The following is a 20,899-nucleotide window of genomic DNA, read 5'->3' on the forward strand; positions in this document are numbered from 1 at the left end:
AAATGAATCAGTTATACATTGATTTTTTTTTTTAAGTTTAGCAAATAATAGAAACCAGGTAGTTTAGATTCTAATAAATATCTTAAAATAGCCATTTTGAGATGTTTAATACATATTCTAAAACAATTTTGGTGTACAAGAACCCAGAATAAAAGGTAAAATCACGAAAATTGTTTTAATTACCAAGATAAATGCAGAAACAAGCAGACAGGAAGGAATTTTTCCCTAGGTCTTTTTCTGGAATAATGGAGCGGTTTCCTCAGTTTCAAGGTTGAAATGCTCATCAGAAAGATCCCATCTGCTTCTCCCTTTTTTCCTTAGTATCTGACACTTTGTGTGAAATTGGCCTGAAATAGTGAATTTCTGAGTCAGGGTTGGAAGGCGTGGGTTACAGCTGCATCTGTTGAAAGCCCGTCTGTTTTCTTATATGAGATGACTGCAGATTGTGACGGCGTGGTCACAGCTCCACCCGGTGGTGCATTGGTTTTAGAACGCAATACTCTTGCTGCTGGTTTTGCTTTGTACAGTACGTTATCTTTTAGAGCAAAAGTCAGCCACCTATAAGGCTCAAGGGCCACATTTACCCTGCTGCCTCTTTTTGTAAGGCCTGTGACTGAAGAATGGATTTTAAATTTTTCTAATGGTTGAAAAAAAAAATCAAAAGAAGAAAAATGTTTCACGGCACGTGGAAATGACACGAAATGAAGATTCCGGCGTCCATAAATACAGTTCTGTTGGTGCACAGCCACACCAGGTCTTCACATTTTATGAGCGACTGCCCTCATACGACACAGCAGAGTTAAGCGGCCGCGTCAGAGACCTCGGGGCACACAACTCCTGAGATGTTTGCCCTTTAGAGAAAAAAAATTGCTGACCTCTGTTTTAGAGCAATTAAAAATAAAAAGATTTATTTTATCTAAACTGATTCCATTTCTAGCACTCCTTCTTTTCTTTGTGTGGACCCAAGTTCCTCTCTGGTATCATAGTCCTGTCTCAGGAGCGTCCTCTAACATTTCTTATAGGGTAGGATTATATGGGTGGATCCAGATGGATGCCTAGGGATGTAGTGGGTGGCATTATAGGAGAGGAGCTTCTATAAAAAGCTCTTTATGCCCTGAGCTTTTATAGTGGCCAGTAGCATTCCTGCTTTTGCCTCTGAGGGAGACATTACCTTTATCATACTAGATAGTGAGCGTGACCCTTTGCTCCAAAGCAAGACCCTGTCTCTGTCTTGGAAGGGTGTAAGCCAGCTTACCAGCCTTACCACTGTGGACGTTTAGGGCTGGATAATCAGTTGTGGGGGACCTGTCCTGTGCAGTGTAGGATGTAGGATCTCTGGCCTCTGCCCACTGGATGCCAGCAGCACCTCCTCTCCCAGTTGTAGCCACCAAATGTGTCTCTAGATGTTGTCAAATATCTCCTAGTGGGCAAAACCGGCCCTGGTTGAGAACCATTATGATAAGCAGATTCACCCTTTGCTCCAGAGGAAGTCACCATCTGTCTTTCAGAGTGGCTGTCTATACAAGCATCCTCGACCAGATGGTCCAGAACAAAGGACACTCGGCGGCTCATTTTTGCAAGATGTGCAGAAGTGCACGTGATCCGTGGAGAATTGGCTCCCAACGTTGGTTTTAACTTAATTGCATTGTGGTTAAAGGAATGTTGTTCTGTGTGCCATCGGTTCTTTGGTTTGTTGGCAGTTTTTCGTGGCCTATCTATGGTTTTGTGTGTTTTCTCTGATTGTTAGGTGCACAGTTTGGTGTGTGTTGATTAGGTCAAGATTGTGACATTTTTGTACAGATCTTTTATGTCTGTATGACTTTTGTCTGTGTGATCTGTTAATTACTGGGAGAGGTACGTAAGCCTCTCTGTTGGCGGATTTGCCCATTTCCCTTGTAATTCTGTTACCTTCTACTTTCTGTAGTTTGAGGCTATACTGTTTAGGTACATCCCCAATGTGTGAGCTAGAACACTGACGAGTAGTTTACATCTGGGTGTTTATGAGCTCTGCTTCCTCCAGCCTGGGGTGAGTACTGTCCTGTCCAGCTCACTTCCTTTTTTTCCTTGATTTTTAAAAATCATACTACATATTTTCCCATTTGTTGGCTTGTGAGTTATATTCATTTTATAGTCCTTAAGTGATTTTCTTTAAAATCTTAAAACACATACCTAAGGAAAAAATCTCACATTTATCCCTCTCCCTCTCCTCCTGATAATCCAGGGAGTTTAGAACGCTTCAACTTCAATCACCCCCTCTGCTTATATACATTTAGTCTAATATTTTCATTTTATTCTGATTCCCTCGTGCAAACATGATTAGTATATATTTATTATTGTTGCTTTATACAGTGTTTAAATTCTCCCACTTTTTTTGCTCACCATTCCTTTTTTCATCTCATTTTCCTTCTTGAAGTAATTCCTTTAGAAGTTCTTTAGTAGGAGTCTATTGATGGTGAACACTGAATTTTTGTCATCAGAAAATTTACTTGCCTTCCTTCTTGGACGATAGTCGGGTACAGTTCTAAGTTGACAGGGTTTTTCTCAGTGTTTTGAAGGTAATGCCTTCTGGCCTCTCGTTGCTAATGAGAGGTCTGCCCTTGGTCCAATTTCCATTTGTCTTTTTTTCTTTGGGTCTTCTTAAGACCTTTATGTCTTGGTCTTCCTCAGTTTAACTAAAACATGTCTAGGTGTAGGTTTATTTTTATATTTTTGCTTGCAATTTGTTGTAACTTTTAAATCCTTAGAATCACACTTTAATCAATTCTAGAAGATTTTCAGCCATTATTTCAAAATGTCCAAGATACGTTGCATTCTAAGCATTCAAAAGTGAGGGAAGGAGAAGAGGAAGGAAGGAAGGAGAATGGATGGGATGAGGCTGCTCTTATCCCCAGGGAGAAGTTAACGCTGAAAGGAGAAACAGCATAGTTCCACAAATGTTTGACTCTACAGCCAAGGATAAAAGGCCCTCAGGACTTCCTTGGTGGTGCAGTGATTAAGAATGTGCCTGCCAGTGCAGGGGACACGGGTTCGAGCCCTGGTCCGGGAAGATCCCACATGCCGTGGAGCAACTAAGCCCCGTGTGCCACAACTACTGAAGCCCGCGCCTAGAGCCCGTGCTCCGCAATAAGAGAAGCCACCGCAATGAGAAGCCCGCGCATGGCAACAAAGAGTAGCCCCTGCTCGCCGCAACTAGAGAAAGCCCGCACGCAGCAGTGAAGACCCCACACAGCCAAAAGTAAATAAATAAATAAATTTATGAAAATAAAAAAAGGATAAAAGGCCCTCCTCCTCCAGCAACACTTACCTGGAAACATCAGGCCCGGTGTCTCTCCTTGCTTCCCGTAGCATCTCGTTCTTCCCAGGTCACAGCACAGCACATGGAGTTGTCGTGACCTTTGTCCTTGTCTCTAGGTTAAGTTGTGAGCTGGCCCGTGAGCACCACCAGGACAGGGGCGGCCCCAGGCTTGCTTCAGTTGTATCCGCAGCACCCAGCCCAGTGGCTGGTGTATGCAGATGATCAAACAAAACCGCATTGCATAAGGGAATGAATAATTTGAGGGTAGCTATATTGAATGACTAGTAAGTACCAAGTACTGTGCTCAATGCCACGGAAAAGTGGTTTTCCAAAGTTGTTGGATTTCACTAGCCAGTAAGTTAAAAAAAGAAAAAAAGAAAAAAGAAAACTAACATTGACCTTATATGGAATTAAAAAATATCTGCTATAAGCATTTCATGAAATAAAATGTATTTTAACAGTGTAAAACTAGGAAGAACATACTAGGATACTATTTCCTTTTATGAAAAACTCCCTACATTGTCTCTTAAAATTTCATTTCCTAGCTGATCCATAAAAATCTCACCGTCCAGTGGCGCCTAGTCACAGAAGGGCTACTGCAACCGCTGGTACAGGAGAGAAACACAGCAGGAATTGTGTGTACCTGGCTCAAAGAGCTGTCCCATTCAGGAGTGGGGGACAAGCGGCACAGCAGACGCCCAGCCTTAAAGGTGCAGTGCCTCTCCCCATCCCTTGGCGGAAGGACAAAGGACTCGCGCGCCCGGAGTCCCGGGAGGACCCCTATCGGCGTGGTATCCCATGCTGTTTCCGATTGAGCTCTCACAGCTAGCTCGAGAGATGCTATAATTCCTTGTTTTACAGGTACACAGGGAGACTCGGAAAGAGTCCCCTTTCTTGTCAAGAGACACGGCCCAGGATGACACGGCCCTAATAATTGGGCGAGCGTCGAGCTTGCGACCTCCAACCCGGACCCTTGCAATCGTGCTCAGTGCGGCCTGCCTGGAGGAGTAGGACACGGGAAACCTCAGTAGAGAAGGGACTGGGGAACATCCCAGTGGGATGAATTCGGGCCAAGGTGGATCAAATTGTACACACACACCCCCCCCCCCCCCCCCCCCGCCACCCGCACGCCTGTCGGAAGGAAGTCCTGAGACGCCGGTGCAGAGCTGGGAGTGGGGGAAAGTCAAGAAGAGAGGCGTGGCCCGGCCGCGTTCCGGGGCGGGGTCTGCACGGTGGGGCGGGGCCGGCGGCAGGGTCCGGGTGCGGCTGTACCGGGACCTTGGCAATCGGCGGGGCGTGGTCTGAGGTTTGTGGCTTGGTCATGCCGGTTCCGGGCGTGGTCTGAGGAGCGGGGCCTGCACCAGTGCACGGGGGCCATGGCGAACGGCGGGGCGTAGTCTGAGCTTTGGGGCGTGGCCATGCTGAGTGCCGGGGCGAGCCCAGCGCTGCCTGTTGGGGCCCACTCGGGTGAGCTGCAGAAGCTCCGGGGACCACGACAAGCGGCGGGGCGGGGCCTGCGGCGGCCCGGTCCAGCGGCGGCGCGGGGCCATGGCGGGCAGCGGGCGTGGGGCCGGCGGGCGGGTGCTGCACTCAGCGCAGGCCGAGGACGTGGCGTCGGCCTCCAACTTCCGCGCCTTCGAGCTGCTGCACCTGCACTTGGACCTGCGGGCCGAGTTCGGGCCTCCGGGGCCGGGCCCGGGCTGCCGCGGGCTGAGCGGCTCGGCGGTGCTGGACTTGCGCTGCCTGGAGCCCGGCGGCGCCGCGGAGCTGCGGCTGGACTCGCACCCGTGCGTGGAGGTGACGGCGGCGGCTCTGCGGCGGGAGCGGCCGGACGCGGGGCAGCCGGAGCCGGAGCCGGAGCCGGTGCCGGTGTGCACGCGGCCCTTCTCGCACTACGGCCAGGCCCTGTGCGTGCGCTTCCGGCAGCCCTGCATCGCCGGCGAGCGCCTGCGGGTGCAGCTCACCTACCGCGTCGGCGAGGGACCCGGGGTGAGTGCCCCAGCCCCGCGCCGGCCCCTCCTCCCGCCCCTCCTCGTGCAGATGCGCCCCCTCATCCCCTCCCACCTCCCCTCCCATCCCTCCGCCCCATCCTCATCCAGATGCTCCCCCCACCCTTGCCTCCCACGGCACCGCTGTCTCTAGTCCACGTCTGCCCGAGGAGGTCACCTCCTCCAGGCTGGGCAGCAGACGGTTCACGAACAGAACTTAGGGTTGTCGCTGCGCTCGGCCTAGGCTGGGCCCTGGTGATGAGCTGCTCCGCTGTCCTCTAGGGCGGCCTGACAGTGCTGGCTGGTTACCCGCTGCTGACTCAGTCCTTTGTTCCAGGTGCCCTCCTAATGCCTCGGGCTGGAACAGCTCGAAACTGGGCAGTTAGTAGTGTTTCCTCCTGCGAAGTCCTGGATTTGATGAACAAAAAAATCTGAGTAAAAGTGAGAACCAGAATTAGGGTGTAGCAGGCTTTGTAATAACTTCGCTTTCTCACTGTTGGTTGACTCAAATCTCAACTGGGTGCGGGGGGCGGCAAATGTTGGCGATCAGAAAGGGGAAGGTCATGTGTCCACATCCTTGAATGTCCGGGCGTGGCTGCCAGTCCTTTCTTGGATGGGGTGTGCTACAGGTGGCTGGCTGCCTGCCCACCATGGAAGCTTGCTTATTTGGTTGCACTTCACCTTTTGCTGTTGCAGCTCTCTCCAAGGGCAGTTGTTTCCATCTTTCACCATTCGGGAAGTAAATGAACCTTATGATAGAACTTGTTTAAAAAATTAAAGTCCAAAGCAATGTAGACTGACCTCTAAGGCAGAGGAGAAACCCAGGGACCTCTAGGGATAACATGCCATCTGGAAATGTGTTTGGTTGCTCTAGTATATTTTGGTTCCTGGTTTGGGGCAGAAATTAAATAGGATGAGTGGAAAAGTTAGGCCCTCCTGGGTGTGCGTAACAAAAGTGGCACCCCAAATTAAATATCGGAACTAAATAGCTTTTATCTAAGACGTGGTGGCAGAGATACGCGCTTGACGAAGAACTGTCCTTTGCCCTGTGAAGGCTCCACTGGTGGTACTGTGCCTGTTCCTTCCTCTCATTGCCACCGTCCCGGGGAGGGCTCTCACCTTGGACACCGTGGGTCGCAGCGTCTCCCTGACTTGGACTCTATAGTGTGTGTCCTGCCAGCCTCCTTCATTTTCTTCTCTTCATGTCAATAAAACAAAGCCGAGAACCAAAGAAAACTCAAGCAAAGATGACGAGAAGGAATTGTGGTTGAGGGGATGGTAGTCAGTGTTTATTGAGCTAAGCCTGACAATAGCTACGTGAGTTGTCTTTATGTAAAGTCCTAATACGGTGCCTGGTACCTCTCACTGCCAGCTCATTACAGTTGCTTTCATTAATAGGATTTATTTTTTAAAAAGCTGTGTAGAGGACATCGCTGGTGGTCCAGTGGCCAATGCAGGCGGCCCGGGTTCGATCCCTGGTCAGGGAACTGGATCCCACCTGCATGCCGCAAGTAAAGATTCCGCATGCCACAATGAAGATCCTGCGTGCCGCAACTAAGACCTGGCGCAGCCTAAATAGATAGATAGGTGTCTAGATTACCAGGAAAACTGAGCAGATCGTACAGAGTCTCCATAAACCGCTTCCACACACACACTGTTTACCCTTTACTGGTGTTTTACAAGTGGGATACATTTGTTCCAGTTAATGAGGCAGTATTGATACTTTATTATAAACTGGGATCCACAGTTTTTCCAGATTTCCTTAGTTTTTTTTTATTTAATAACTGATATTTATTGAGCGACTTTCATGTAAAGGTATTATTAGTGTTTTTAAAATTTTTATTTTATATTGGCGTATAGTTGATTTACAATGTTGTGTAAGTTTCAGGTGTACAGCAACCTTAGTTTTTTTTTTTTTTAATTTATTTCATTTTATTTTTTTGGCCGCACGGCATGCCATGTGGGATCATAGGTCCCCAACCAGGCATGGAACCCTTGCCCCCTGCAGCGGACGCACGGAGTTATAACAACTGGACCGCCAGGGAAGTCCACAACCTTAGTTTTTAATGTGTCTTTTTCTGCTCCAGGGTCCCATCCAGAAATCCACTGTGTGTTCCGCTGTCACGTCTCCTTTGGCTCCTCTTGGCTATGACAGTTTCTCAGACGTTCCTGTTGTGGTGACCGTGATAGTTTGGAGGAGTGTGATACCCTCTATTGGAATTTGTCTGTTGTTTTTCTCATGGTTAGACTGGGGTTATGGGGGTTTGTTTGTTTTTCATAGACTATTTTTTAGAACAGTTCCGGTTTCGCAGCAAAACTGAGCAGAAGTTCACAGAGATAAGGTGTCATTTTTGTAACGTCGTATTGAGGGCAACAGTATTGACAGGATTTATGGCTGCTGTGCAAATATACCTCCGGTACATTTATTTGCTGTGCAAATGTACCTCCCGTCTCCGGGCTGAGGCAGAGCTTGTTGGGTTTCTGCACCAGGACGTTCCTCTCTCTCTCCTGCTTCCGTCTGTACTGGACTCTGGAACGAGACTCATCACACACACACACACACACACACACACACACGCACGCACGCACGCATTCTCAAGCAAAGAAAACCCCAGCATCCCATTGTGTCTCCCTTGTGCCTCTTAAAAATTGGTCTCAGGACTTCCCTGGTGGTCCGGTAGTTACGAATGTGCCTTCCAGTGCAGGGGACGTGGGTTCCATCCCTGGTCGGGGAACTGAGATCCCACATGCCGCGGGGCAACTAAGCCCATGCACCACAACTAGAGGGAAGCCCGCCTGCTGCAACTGAGATCCCACGCAGCCAAATTAATTAATAATTAATTTTAAAAAGAACAAGAGACACCTCAGGGAATGTTCTCGTCCTTGAGTGTCGTTCCCAGCGGGGAGGAAATTGGTCTCAAGTGCCTCTGTGCTCCAAGCCCTTCATCACAGCTGCCGGGTGGGTGCCCACCTCTGCCGGAAGCTGCACTCCCCCACACCATCCTCACGCTGCTGCCCACCTCCTGGAGGGACTCTCCTCCCTTCCTTCCTGCCGTCTAAATCCTGCCCACTTTTGAAGGTCCAGCCAGGGAGTTTTGCTTCCCCCATGAAACCCTCCTGGAGTCACCTGACCCTGTTCTAATCTCTCCGTGGTGTGCGGTGCTGACACACACCCTCCTCAACCCCTGCGGTGGCATCTGTGTTACAGGTGAACTTCTCTTCGCTGTGGGCAGGATTTGGGTTTGTAAAAATCGTTCAAATGTGCTCTTGATTAAGGGCTGACAGAAGACAAGAATCATAGCCAATGCCTATAATGTAAAACACGTTTATTCTGAAAGGGTAGATTGGAGAGATGGAGAACACGCATTAATCAGACTCCTTGCTGTTAGCTTCTGCTTTTCTGTGTCTTTTATCACAAGTTCAAGCACAGCTTCTTCAGTATTTGTTTTTTGGTGAGAAGTTACTACAGCGGGGGGGACAGAGGAGGGAGGCCACCCCAGGAATGCTTGAGACGGCCCATGGGACACACTGAGGAGTGGCCCTTTGGTGTTGTCCACCCTGGGAAGTGGACGTCAGACCTCGGCCTGGACTCCAGGGGGATTAAGTACACAGGGGGAGAGAGCGTCGCAGTCTGAGCTGGACTGGCAGGCGGAGGATCCCGAGGGTCACCTCAAGCCTCCCCTCCGGCCGGCTCCGCCCGGCCGCACTGTGCTTGTGCAGGATGTCAGTTCCCAGAGGGTCTTGCCTCCTCTTAGGTTTGCTGGTTGGCTCCGGAGCAGACAGCAGGAAAGAGGAAGCCGTTCGTCTACACGCAGGGCCAGGCTGTCCTGAACCGGTCCTTCTTCCCCTGCTTCGACACTCCCGCGGTGAAGTGCACCTACTCCGCTCTTATTGAGGTGAAGCGGGCTGAGAGCAAATGTACCTGCCCTTGGGACCGAAAAGTTCATTTCTACAGGTCATGTTTCAGGTGGTAGATTATTACCTCCATGGGGGGGGTACCTCTGAAAAACTCCTCCACCTGCAGAAATTTGATCTGTGCTGAATCCCATCAGTTTGACACAAGTTCAGTTTGTTGAAGCCTCTGTGCTTCCCAAGGTGGACCCCAGGCCGCTGTCGTCACCACGCGGGTTGCTGGCCATGCCGCCCTTCTAGCTGATCAAGGGCGGACTCTGTCCAGCCGAAATCTCCTGAGCCTTCTCTCTTGTCAGGTCCCAGATGGCTTCACAGCTGTGATGAGTGCCAACACCTGGGAGAAGAGAGGGCCAAATAAGTTCTTCTTCCGGATGTGTCAGCCCATCCCGTCCTATCTGATAGCTTTGGCCATCGGAGATCTGGTTTCGGCTGAAGTTGGACCCAGGTAGGAGACCGAGACCCCGCAGGCAAGAGTGAACCAACCTCTGAGCACGGAGGCCTCTGACCAGCGAGCGGACCCCCTGGGGTGGCCCTTGGGGTCACGTCAGAGCCTCCCGAGCCCGGGACCTTTCTGCGGGACGGGGCGCGGCCTGAATGGCCAGAGGATGTGCCCTTTCCTCCCCCTCCCTCCTGCCTTCCTCCCGTGTCTGCGCTGAGACCGTCGGTCCTGCAGTGGCTGCGGTCCTGGGCCACCTTCAGAGGGAGGTGGGAGCTTTAGAGGGAGTTTTAGAAGATGATCTTTATTAGCACCTTTAAGGTCTAAATTACCTTCTTGCTACTATAGTTGCTTTTTTATCTTTGTAGCAAATCTCCCCATTTTCTCTGGCGCTTGAGTCCTGGAAATGTACGGCCTTGATCTCTCTGTCTCCCTCTGGAGAGGCCCGGGGAAGCCGCCTGTCTGTCTGCTCCAGACACAGAGGCCTGGACCTGTGTTGGCAGAGGGGCCTCCGTGAAGTGAGATGGGTTCAGTGGAGATAAATAAGGATTTTGTGCGGTTTCCTGAAAAGGAGATTTGACCAGGAGCACAGGTTTTTCCTGGCTGTCATCTTACCCACCAGCGTGGCATAGTCCTGAAGTGAGAGGGTCGGTTTGGATGTGAAGCCGTGGCTCTTCCTGGCCCTGTTGCTGTCCTTCTCTCTGCCGGGCCCTCAGCCCCTGGAGGTGCTGGATTGGCTACACACCTCAGGCTTCGCAACTGGGCTCAGCAGTGGCGCCAGGGCCGTGAGATCAGAGGGAGAGATGGGTGGGGACCCGTTGGCATCTGCTTCCAGCCACGCGCTCAGGAGAGCACCAGCCCTGAGAGACGTGGGGTCCCTTCCTGGTGGACAGGGCAGTAGGTGACCTGCGAGCGTGGAAAACAGACAAGGGGAGGAACATCTTTTAGGGCGTTTACTCTTGCTGAGGTTCTGTTAGTAGGAGTAGGAGCTACTAAGGGGAAATGAGAGAACAGTCTATTCTAAATACACTGGATCACAGAGGTTTTTTCAACCCTCTGTACTGAAGTGACGACACAGTACGTTAATCCAGGTGACAGAACCCGTTTTACTGGTGCTGACGACTTACTCCAGTCCCCCGTCAGGTCGACAGTCCTTGCCTCCTGGGTCATGTTGGAGGGTCTTGAGGGAGTCTGCCGCGTAGGAGGGTCTTCCGTCTAGTCCCCGTTACCTCAGGGGGACGACCCTGGGCAGGAGAGACTGGTGGACATTCCCAGGGGCCCCTTTATGTACGGTCCCTTCTAACCCTTACAGGCAACACTGAGGGACGTATTGCTGTCTCCAGTTTGCAGTTGAGAAACTGTGGCTTTGGTAAAGAGCCTTGTGCAGTCACGTGGTTGGTAGAACTGGAACTCAGAGGCAAGGGTTTCTGTTGCAGATCCCGTGCTTTTTGCCCCTAGAATCCTGGTGAAGAGATTCCAGCTTGACTGAGAGCATCCTGGTTTCTTTGACAGAAATCTGTGTGCTGGCGGAAATGTCGTGGGCGTCCGCGGCCTAGCCCGTTGTTGCTAAGGACAGAGCTGAAGGTCTTTGTTAGTTGTGGTGCCCTGGCTGGTGATGGAGCAGCTCAAAGTAGTGCCTGGGGACTTGGACTCTGTGCTGGGGTCTTATTCTCAGCCCGGTGCCCTTTTTCTCCATGTGGGTTTCTCCTGGGTTGAGGGTGGCCTGAGGGCTTCTTTACCTCCTCTGCCTTCTCCCCACACCCCCCCGCCGACCCCCATTCCCACTCACGGCCGCACCCTGCATCCCAGGCCTGGACTCGGGTATCGCTGTGAACCAGGCGGGATCAGAAACTTCCAGCTGCATGTAGGCCTTCATTCTCTGCCCCTCCTGCTGACCTTCGCCCTCTGGGCCTGCGCCTCGCCCTTCAGGGCGGTGCTTGCTCCCGGCGGCAGCCTCTCCCAGGACTTCTCTCCCGCCTGGGTGGTGACTGGTCATCTCTCGCCCACACCCCAGGCCCTCCGGCGTGTCCTGCTGCCGCCCATCTGCCCCGGGCTCCTGCCATCCCCTTTCTCCACTCAGCGTCTCTCTCTTTTGAGAGACGGAGAAAATAATGAAGCTGTGCGTGGTACCCGTTCACATTTCTGGTTTCTTGGTGAGATGCTGGAACGAGAGAAAAGGTGATGCAGGCGTTTGAGAGGTTTCTGTGCGCTCAGCCGTCTTTCACCTTTGCATCTCGCGCCCCTTAAACCGTCTCTCCAGTTTTCCTTTCAGACGCCGGCCCCTCCCTCCAAGCACAGGGTCTCGGCTCTGCTTTGTGGAGATGTTTGGTCTGTCGGGTACGATTGTGTCCTGCACGTCCAAGGTCCCTCCGTCTGCTCTCATCCCCCGATTCGTCCATCTGGACCCCGACGACAGGTCCTTTCTTTGTTAAAGCCAGTCTTCACCTGACCCGTTGACTCACCCCCACCCCCATCCTCTGGGCTTTGCTTCATCGTCTAGTCCCATCTTAAGACCTGCGGCCTCCACCCCCAACTGGCCAACTGGCTCTTTCCTCTCCACCCCTGGAGTCCAGTCCCCTAAATTCGCTGAAGCTCCTGAGGTAAGAGGCCGTTGCTCAGCGTGGAAGGTGCAGGGACTCGAGGACGTGCCCTTGGCCTCCGCTTCCCGATCCCGGGCCCTCCTGGCCGGTCCTCGCTGGGCTCCTCATGGGTCTGGCTGCCCTGGGCGCAGGTGCCCCAGGTTCAGTCCTCGCCCCCGGCTGTGCCTGGGAAAGCTCACGCCCCCTCGTACTGAGCATGTTTCCTGTGTCCACAGCTCCCTAGACACAGTCTGATGGTGTCGCCCCCTGCGCTCTGCAGGGGCAGCTGTGTCACGTGGCATCTGAAGCCCTTTGTGCCCTGAGCTTGGGGCCTCTCCCACCCCCAACCTACCCCCATCAGACCTTGGACTCTGGTCACCCCAGACCCCGGTGGTTCCTCGCCGCTACGAGGCTCCTGCTTTTGCTGCTGGGACCCCCGACGCGGGTCGCCCCGCTCCCCCTCCTGCTAGAACAGTCCCCGAAGTTCTGCCGAAAGGAAGCTCTCTTCGTCCTGGCCTCGCACCCACCCACTTGGCCATCTGTCCCTCGACTGAGGATGTCCGTGTAGGGAACGCTCTGTGGAGCATCGAGGGGCCTTGACACAGCCTTCGGCTGCAGGGCCCCTGAACTTGGGGTCAGCTCGTCCTTGAACCCCGAGAATGGTCTCGGTCCCTCCCACCCCCTTTCAGCCTTGGCTTCCTTCGCACTGGATCTTCTTGATTTTTTTCCCCCCTTACCTCTGTTTCCTCATCTTTTTACTGTGAAAATTTCATAATTGGAAATTCCTGCAGGAAATTGAAGGAATGATGTATTGAACACCTGTCTGCCCATCCGTGTTGCCGTACTAGGTTTGCTTTCGTGTGGATCTGTGGGGTTTTTGCTAGACCATTTAAAAGCAAGTAGATCCGCCTGCCTGTCTGAAGAGTGAAGACAGTTACCACTTTTCTGTTAATGTGAATTGGTTTATCTCTAACGTTTCTTTCAATTCTAAAGATTCAATTGTGAGAATCCTTTCTAATCTCTCCGGAGGTACACCAGCATTTCCTACCTGAGCCACCGTATGAAGGGTCTTCACACCCATCTCGTCTCCTTACCGCGCACCTTGCGGATGGGGACTGAGGCTCGGCGGGGGGAGAGCCTGTCGCCTGCAGGAGCCCCCCCCTCAGCCCCCCCCCCAGTTGGTGCATGTGCTTTCAGGACGGGTCCCGCCGTGGCCTCTGAGCACAGTACTGCCTTCTCTGCGCCCCTGTCTCCAGGAGCTGGGTGTGGGCCGAGCCCTGCCTCATCGCAGCTGCCAAGGAGGAGTATGACGGGGTCATAGAAGAGTTCTTGGCAACGGGAGAGAAGCTTTTCGGACCCTACGTTTGGGGAAGGTGTGGTATCACGGGGACTCTCGTGTCTCTGTAGTTAACAGTGAGCCGGCCCTCCCCCCTCCCCCGCTCTGATCCGGGGGACGTAGGGGAGGGGGGAGGAGATAAGCCAGGCCTCATCCACTGTGGCCAAGGAGGGGCCTGGGAGGGCAGGCATTGCGGAGACAGAGGCGTGCCCGTGCCAGCAGTTGCCGGGGTGGAGATGGGGATGCGCTGTCGGGGACGTGGCTGACTTGTCTTTCCTGTTGCTGGAAGCAGCTCCGTACCCGTTTTCTCTTTGTCATCTTCAGACTTGAGGTCCCCTAGATAAGAGGCTCCATTAAGTCTGTGTGACCCACGTGGGCCTCTGGGGAGCTGGGTGTGATGGAGTCAAGCGCGTGCCCACTGTGAGGGGCCTGGGAGGGAGGCCCGGCGGGCCGGGGGCAGGGGCAGGGCTGAGGACCGGCTCGCTGTGCCGTGCCGCCACCCCCGTCAGTAGCCGGGATGCAGCTGGGCCCCTCACGGCAGCCTGCCTCTGGCAGGTACGACGTGCTCTTCATGCCCCCATCCTTCCCATTTGGAGGGATGGAGAACCCCTGCCTGACCTTCGTCACCCCCTGCCTGCTGGCGGGGGACCGCTCCTTGGCCGACGTCATCATCCACGAGATCGCCCACAGCTGGTTTGGGAACCTGGTCACCAACGCCAACTGGGGGGAGTTCTGGCTGAACGAAGGCTTCACCATGTATGCCCAGAGGAGGATTTCCACCGTCCTGTTTGGTGAGCCGCCCCCGAGGACCTGCCTCCGGTCCTGGGCCCCCAAGGCTCCTTCTGGGGAGTGAAGGGAGGAGGGGGTAGTGCAGTGAGCCCGTGACAGCCAGGGAGGGCAACTCGAGACAAAGTTACACGTAAGTAACTGTGCCCACCTCACTGCATGTCACGCATCAGCAGGGGCTGGGAGCAGAGGGAGTCTCGAAAATGACACACGGCGGGATGAACTAGCGGTGGACGTGCCTCCCGCTGGGGCTGAAGCTTCCCTGTGCTTCGCCTGGGGGAGAGTGGCCCGGGCTGGTCGCCCAGGTACCAGTTCGCTTAATGAGCGAGTCGTCAGGTCACTGTCGTCATCACCTTGTATTGAACACCTGTTTTGTACCAGATCTGTCACGTACCACCTTCCCAGCGGCTGCATGGAGATACTGTTACTCCCGTTTTACGTGTGAGTTCACTGCGACTCAGAGAGGATAGAAAATGTCCCTCAGCCACTTAGCGGGTGAGGGCAGACCCTCAAATTGAGCCCAGCTGTGCTTTTCAAATACATTCTCGGGAATTCCCTGGCGGTCCAGTGGTTAGGACTCCGCGCTTTCACTGACGAGGCCATGGGTTCGATCCCCGGTCAGGGAACTAAGATCCCGTAAGCCACGTAGCACAGCCAGAAACTAAAATGTAATACATTATGAACACAATCTCCATGTTGCAAAGCCATGGTGTATCAGGTGCTTTTGTTATGTTTATTATTTCTCTGATCAAAATCTATTTTGGGGCTTCCCTGGTGGCGCAGTGGTTGAGAGTCTGCCTGCCGATGCAGGGGACACGGGTTCGTGCCCCGGTCCAGGAAGATCCCACATGCCGCGGAGCGGCTGGGCCCGTGAGCCATGGCCGCTGAGCCTGCGCGTCCAGAGCCTGTGCTCCGCAACGGGAGAGGCCACAACAGTGAGAGGCCCGCGTACCGCAAAAAAAAAAAAATCTATTTTGGCACCAGTGGAAAAGCACACACAAAAATACTTATCTGTAATCTCACTGTTCAGAGGTAATCGATGGTTATCCTTTCAAACATTTTTCTACGTGTGTGTGTGTGTATCGTCAGACTGTACATGGTTTTAGAACTGCGTATTTTTTTTAATAAAGTAAAATATTTTCCCAAGTCATTAAATTTTCTTCTGCAGCTCCAGAGTATGGAGGCTTCATAATTTATTCAGCCAACCTCCAGTTGTTAGGTTGTTTTCAATTTTCAAACGAAATAATATTCTGACATCTTTACATAGGTTCGCGTGCGTCTCAGATGATTTCAGTAAAGACAGATTTCTAGAAACATTATTTCAGGACCTGAACATTTTCAAGGCTTTTTGTTTTGTTTGGCATACACTGTCTCCTGCTTCCCAAGTTTACACTTTCATCCAGAGTACGTAAAGCAGTAGTGTACCGGCCGCTCGGACTCCCGCACGCAGCTGTGCGTGTACACCGTGCGTGCGCCTGAGGGCGCTGAGGCTGGCGGGGGCGGGGGGGGGGGGGGGTCACTGGCCCAGATCAGAGCATCTCGCGAGCGGCGGCGGTGGCTGGTACACACCCGGGCCCTCTCCAACCCTGTCCCCTCAGTAGTTGTTCTTTCTTTGCCACGGCATGTGGGATCTTCGTTCCCCGACCCGGGATTGAACCCGGGCCTTCCGCAGTGAAAGCGCGCAGTCCTAACCACTGCACCGCCAGGGGATTCCCTCCCTCAGTCGTCTTTAGAGCCAGAAGGAGACTCAGATGCTAGAAAAATCTTGGGTGACAGTTTCTCTTGTCTGACAACAGTCAGATGAAGAGATTCTGTTTTCGTGGGAGATCAAATTACCGTCTCCACAGATAACAACGTGCTTAAGGGAAAGGTCACTCACTGTCAGAGGGGTGGTGTGGGCGGGGCAGGCTGAGGAGTCAGCCGTCCCAGCCCCCGCCGTGCCTGGGGAGTGCCACCCCCGGGCTTGGGGCCTCCGTCCTCTTTTCGGGGCCTCGTGGGCACCGCGGGAGGGTGCCAGCCGCTTTCCTGTCGCGCAGGACCCGCCTACACCTGCTTGGAAGCCGCCACCGGGCGGGCTCTGCTTCGGCAGCACATGGACGTCACGGGCGAGGAGCACCCGCTGAACAAGCTGCGCGTGAAGATCGAGCCAGGTGGGGGCTGCTCTGGCCGCCGCCCAGTCCCCGTCGGGCTGGGCACACCTGGATCCCCCCTCGGGAGGGAGGAGCCCCCAGGCTGCTCCTGAGCGACTCCGAGATGCTCTGTGCGTCTGGGTCCCTGTCACTTACTCGCCTCTTTGCCGCCCCTGGTCCATGGTCAGCTCAGCCCCGCGGCGTTTCTAGAGCGACGTCGCCCTCACCTCACCGAGGGCGTGACCCAGCACCAGAAAGCTCGTGACTGCTCTGAGGTCATGGGTTTTTGTTTCCTAAGATTTTTCTTCAGTTCCACGTGTGACTAACTTAAACCTTTCTGTGCAGTTGAAGCGCGTGTTCCTCGATGCCTCTGACTCTGACCGTGAACTTCCTGTAGTTGGGCAGTCAATTCTGTTTACTCCAGAACATGCACAGAACCCACCCCGCCCCGGTCTGGGCAGGCGCAGCGCCTGTGGGTGACCCGTGGGGCTGGGAAGGCGTTGGGTGGAAGGGCCCCCCGAGCACAGCGCCCCGGGCAGGGGCAGCCATGATCCCCCTGAGCCTGCTTTCTTTGTCCTCCCACTGGGTCCATCTTCAAGTCCCTCGAGAGAGGCCAGGACGGACCCGGAACGTTCGTGGCCTTGCTGTTCCTGGGAAGCTGAATTCCGGTCTCTTCCGTGGCTACTCTTTGAATCCAGAGCTTTCTCTGCAGGTGTCGACCCAGACGATACTTACAACGAGACCCCCTACGAGAAAGGCTTCTGCTTTGTCTCCTACCTGGCCCACCTGGTGGGTGACCAGGAGCAGTTTGACGATTTCCTCAAGGTACATCAGCTCTGAGGTGAGGGGAGACAAGCGGGGGCCCCGCTGCCGGGGGCTCTGGGTGACCGACCGTGCCTCCCTCCTCACAGGCCTACGTGCGTGAGTTTAAGTTCCAAAGTGTCCTAGCTGATGACTTTCTGGAATTCTTCTTGGACTATTTCCCTGAGCTGAAGAGAAGGAGGGTGGATTCCATCCCAGGTGAGCAGAGGAGCCGGCCCACCGCTTCCAGGTGGTCGTGGAGGGTGGGGTCTGGTCCACGCCTTGGGAGGGGAGGGGGCTGAGGTGCGCCCCCTGGGGGCGGCGTTTTGGGGCAGGCCCAGGGGCCCAGGCTCTATCCCACAGGAGGAGCTCGCTCACCCCCTGGCCCCCTTTCCCCACTCTGCTCTTCTGCCCCTCTCTGTCCTCTGGTCTCCCCGTCCCTGGACACACGTAGTCAGACCCTTAGCTCTGCCCAGGCCTGCCCCCGCCCCGAGGGGCTCCCAGGGCAGGAATGGGGCAGTGGCCCCGCCTGGGGAGCGCATGAGAGGCCTGCTTCCTAAGAGAGGGCGAGCACGGCCTGTCGTGGGCCAGGCAGCTCGTTAGATGTGTCCCCACTTCCTGCTCCATGCTGGGCGCTGTCCAGCCAGCTGCCTGCCAGCTAGTGAGGGGTGGGGCCGGGCAGGACCCCAGGCAGCTGGCTCCGGAGCCCAGGGGCATCAGCACGGCCGTTCTGGTCGTGGGGGCTGGGCCGCGTCTGTGCACGTGGCTCTAGGGCTGATTTGCAGCACAGAACACGCTCACGTGGAAAGGGGCAGCCAGGTCCATGAGAGAGTGTCTAGGCATCACGCTGGCTGGGACCCTGTGGAGCGGATGACCGTGTGGGGCAGTGGTGCCATCGTCGGGGGAAGAGCTTGGGATGGACGGAGGCTCGAGGTCTTGGGCACTGCCTGGGCAGGCAGACCGTGATGCTGCTGGGGAATTCTGACGGTATCTTCTCTACTTCTGCCAAACAGGATTTGAATTTGATCGCTGGCTGAACACCCCGGGCTGGCCCCCCTACCTCCCTGACCTCTCCCCCGGGGACTCCCTCATGAGGCCAGCTGAGGAGCTGGCTCAGCTGTGGGCGGCCGAGGAGCTGGACGTGAGGGCCATTGAGGCCGTGTCCACCTCTGCCTGGAAGACCTACCAGCTGGTTTATTTCCTGGATAAGATCCTCCAGAAATCCCCTCTCCCTCCCGGTGAGAAAAAGTGGGTTGTCCCTTCAAGGTTGGAGGGAGACAGACTTGTGACGCTCGTCCCAGGGGCTTGCGGGGCATGGGAGGGCGGGTGGACGGAAGCCCGGGGCAAGGAGCGCATCGGCGGAGGGATGCAGGTGCCCGCACGAGTGCCGGGGGGGCGGGAAATCGTAAAGCCTGGTGCTCGTGGAGTCCTCAGCTTGTGCAGGTCATTCTTCCAAGCTCCCCCAGCTATGATGCCATCTAATCCTCGTCGCTGCTCTGTGACCCCAGGGACTGGGGAGCGAACCCGAGGCACAAACAGATCCCACAGCCAGTAGACGTGGGGCTGGGGTCTGGACCTGCTGGGCCGCAGCTCTTCGGCACACATGCTTTGTTGCTTCTCAGCCAGAAGTAGTATTCACCAAGGGATGTTAACTCAGAAAAACAGAGCAAGCTGACATTTAGCAGGTCGGCAGTGGGATATCTGAAGCAGGTGCGCAGGCTTTAGTGGGGTGACCACAGGAAGTCTGTATTAGGGAAGGTTGGAGGAAGAGCCGTGGGAATTACAGCAAAGTCAAGACAAGGCGTGATCCCCTCGGGCCTGAAGAAGCAGGAAGAGCGGGTGGTCGGCAGCCTCCCTGAAGTTCCTCCGGGTGCCCTCGGAGGGCCTCGGGCACACACACGGCCGCCTCAGCTCACGGTGTGCTGGCGAAGTCACTAATGACCCGTTTCTTTTCTCCAGGGAATGTGAAGAAACTTGGAGAGACGTACCCGAAGATCTCGAATGCCCAGAACGCGGAGCTGCGGCTGCGATGGGGCCAGATTGTCCTCAAGAACGACCACCAGGAGGACTTCTGGAAAGTGAGGGACTTCCTGCACAGCCAGGTGGGTGACCGCCACCTGCCTGTGCCCCTTCCGCACACAGCAGGCAGGGCCTCTCAGACCGCCCTCTCGGGAGCAGGGCTGAAGGGCCTGGCGGGGTCCTGTGAGCAGGCTGTGGTGCCACCCTGGGGGAGAAGCCCCGGCCCGGGAGCTCCTGCAGGTCAGCCGGGAAGGCCTGTGGGGAGAGGGCCAGCCGGCACTGACCCGAGGCAGGGGCGGTCATGCGACGGCGGGGCTGGTGTCCGGGAGAGGCCAGAGACCAGGACAGGTGAGTGAAGGTGAGATTGTAGGCTCCTCCTCTGGGGGAAGCCGGTGGCCTGGGAGGGTCCAGAGGCCTGCCGGACCCAGGTCACCGGGAGCGCTGCCCTGCCGGGGAGGGGCCCACGGCCCTCAGGATGAACCATTCCACAAGATTCCAGAGCCGGGCTGTGGACAAGCCACGTGCAGACTCCCTCACCTGTTGGCCGGTACCTGCTGGCAGGTTCTCGAGCCCCTGAAGGCTTCCCAGCCTCTGGGTGTCAGGTGTGGCCGTCTCGCGCTGACGTGAAGGTGCGGGTTTTCTTCTACTTGGCTGCAGGCGGCGCTTCTGGGGCCCTGGTTTAGGCTTAGGCTCTGCAGCCTTTGCCGTGAGCTGTTGCCTCGGTACCTGGCCACTTAGAGCTCTGAAAGTTTGGAGTCTCCCATGTGCCAACCCCCTACTCGGTTTTGTTGAGTGTAGACATCTCCAGGAGGGTGAATACCGAACCCCAGCTGCATGGATCTTTGGCTGCCAAGAAGATTCTGGAACACAAGCCCTCGTGTCTGGGAAGCCTCTCCTTCCAGCAATGATACCCGTATCCCTTTTGGCCCCTGATCACGAGGCTGTCAGATGGGCCCAGGGCAGGGGCTGGGGGCTGCAGACCACCGTGCAGGCTGACGGGCCTTGAGCACGCATGTCTCTTGCAGGGGAAGCAGAAGTACACCCTCCCACTCTACCACGCCATGATGGGGGGCAGTGAGGCCGCCCAGACCCTCGCCAAGGAGACCTTCGCGGCCACGGCCTCCCACCTCCACAGCAACGTGGTCCACTACGTCCAGCAGATCGTGGCGCCCCTGGGCAGCTAGAGGCTCCCACTGTGGCCTCTGTGTCTGCAGACTGCCGATTCCAGTTCTCATCAGCTTCCCAAGTTCAGGTCCCCGTGGGGTAACCTGTTCTCTGGGCTTGGTGTTTGGGACTCTGGGCTTCTGCTCTGACTGGACGGCTCTGGACCCGTTGTGCGACCGGGAACCTCCATACTCTCTGGGCTGGGTTGGCGGCAGCCTTCGCCCTCCCTGCCTGGGTCTTGGGGAAAGCAGGAAGGATTTTCCTTACTGTTTTCTTTTCTTTTCTTTTTTTTTTTTTTTTTTTTTTTTTTTGCTGATTCTTGAAGTACCGTGCAAAGGGCTGATTTCTGGTGATTCCTTTTTCAGGTTTAATCATTATTTTAATAAATATTTTAAAGTGAAAAGTATCTTGGTGACTGTGAAATCCCTTCTCCCAGGTCCCGCTCTCTGTTCTG

At 54.8% G+C, this 20,899-nt stretch overlaps 1 protein-coding gene across 1 annotated transcript; it reads left to right on the forward strand.

The window, feature by feature from the left end:
• Positions 1 to 4,585: 4,585 nt before the first annotated feature.
• Positions 4,586 to 20,851, forward strand: RNPEP (arginyl aminopeptidase). Its single transcript, XM_032625644.1, has 11 exons — positions 4,586 to 5,284; positions 9,039 to 9,179; positions 9,492 to 9,640; positions 13,467 to 13,583; positions 14,102 to 14,337; positions 16,369 to 16,482; positions 17,174 to 17,286; positions 17,373 to 17,481; positions 18,276 to 18,500; positions 19,222 to 19,364; positions 20,307 to 20,851. The coding sequence occupies exons 1-11, from the start codon at positions 4,844 to 4,846 to the stop codon at positions 20,463 to 20,465; spliced, it is 1,947 nt and encodes a 648-aa protein (XP_032481535.1). The 5' UTR covers positions 4,586 to 4,843; the 3' UTR covers positions 20,466 to 20,851.
• Positions 20,852 to 20,899: the final 48 nt, after the last annotated feature.

Source organism: Phocoena sinus, chromosome 1 (assembly GCF_008692025.1).
Source record: "Phocoena sinus isolate mPhoSin1 chromosome 1, mPhoSin1.pri, whole genome shotgun sequence".
Classification (NCBI taxonomy): Eukaryota; Metazoa; Chordata; class Mammalia; order Artiodactyla; family Phocoenidae; genus Phocoena; species Phocoena sinus.

Excerpts from the sequence above, each read along its gene's own strand:
- RNPEP (XM_032625644.1), top strand. The coding sequence starts at position 4,844 with ATGGCGGGCAGCGGGCGTGGGGCCGGCGGGCGGGTGCTGCACTCAGCG. Across the intron at positions 5,285-9,038 it reads GCGTCGGCGAGGGACCCGGG|GTTTGCTGGTTGGCTCCGGA; the intron begins GTGAGTGCCCCA and ends GCCTCCTCTTAG. Across the intron at positions 18,501-19,221 it reads GAAATCCCCTCTCCCTCCCG|GGAATGTGAAGAAACTTGGA; the intron begins GTGAGAAAAAGT and ends TCTTTTCTCCAG.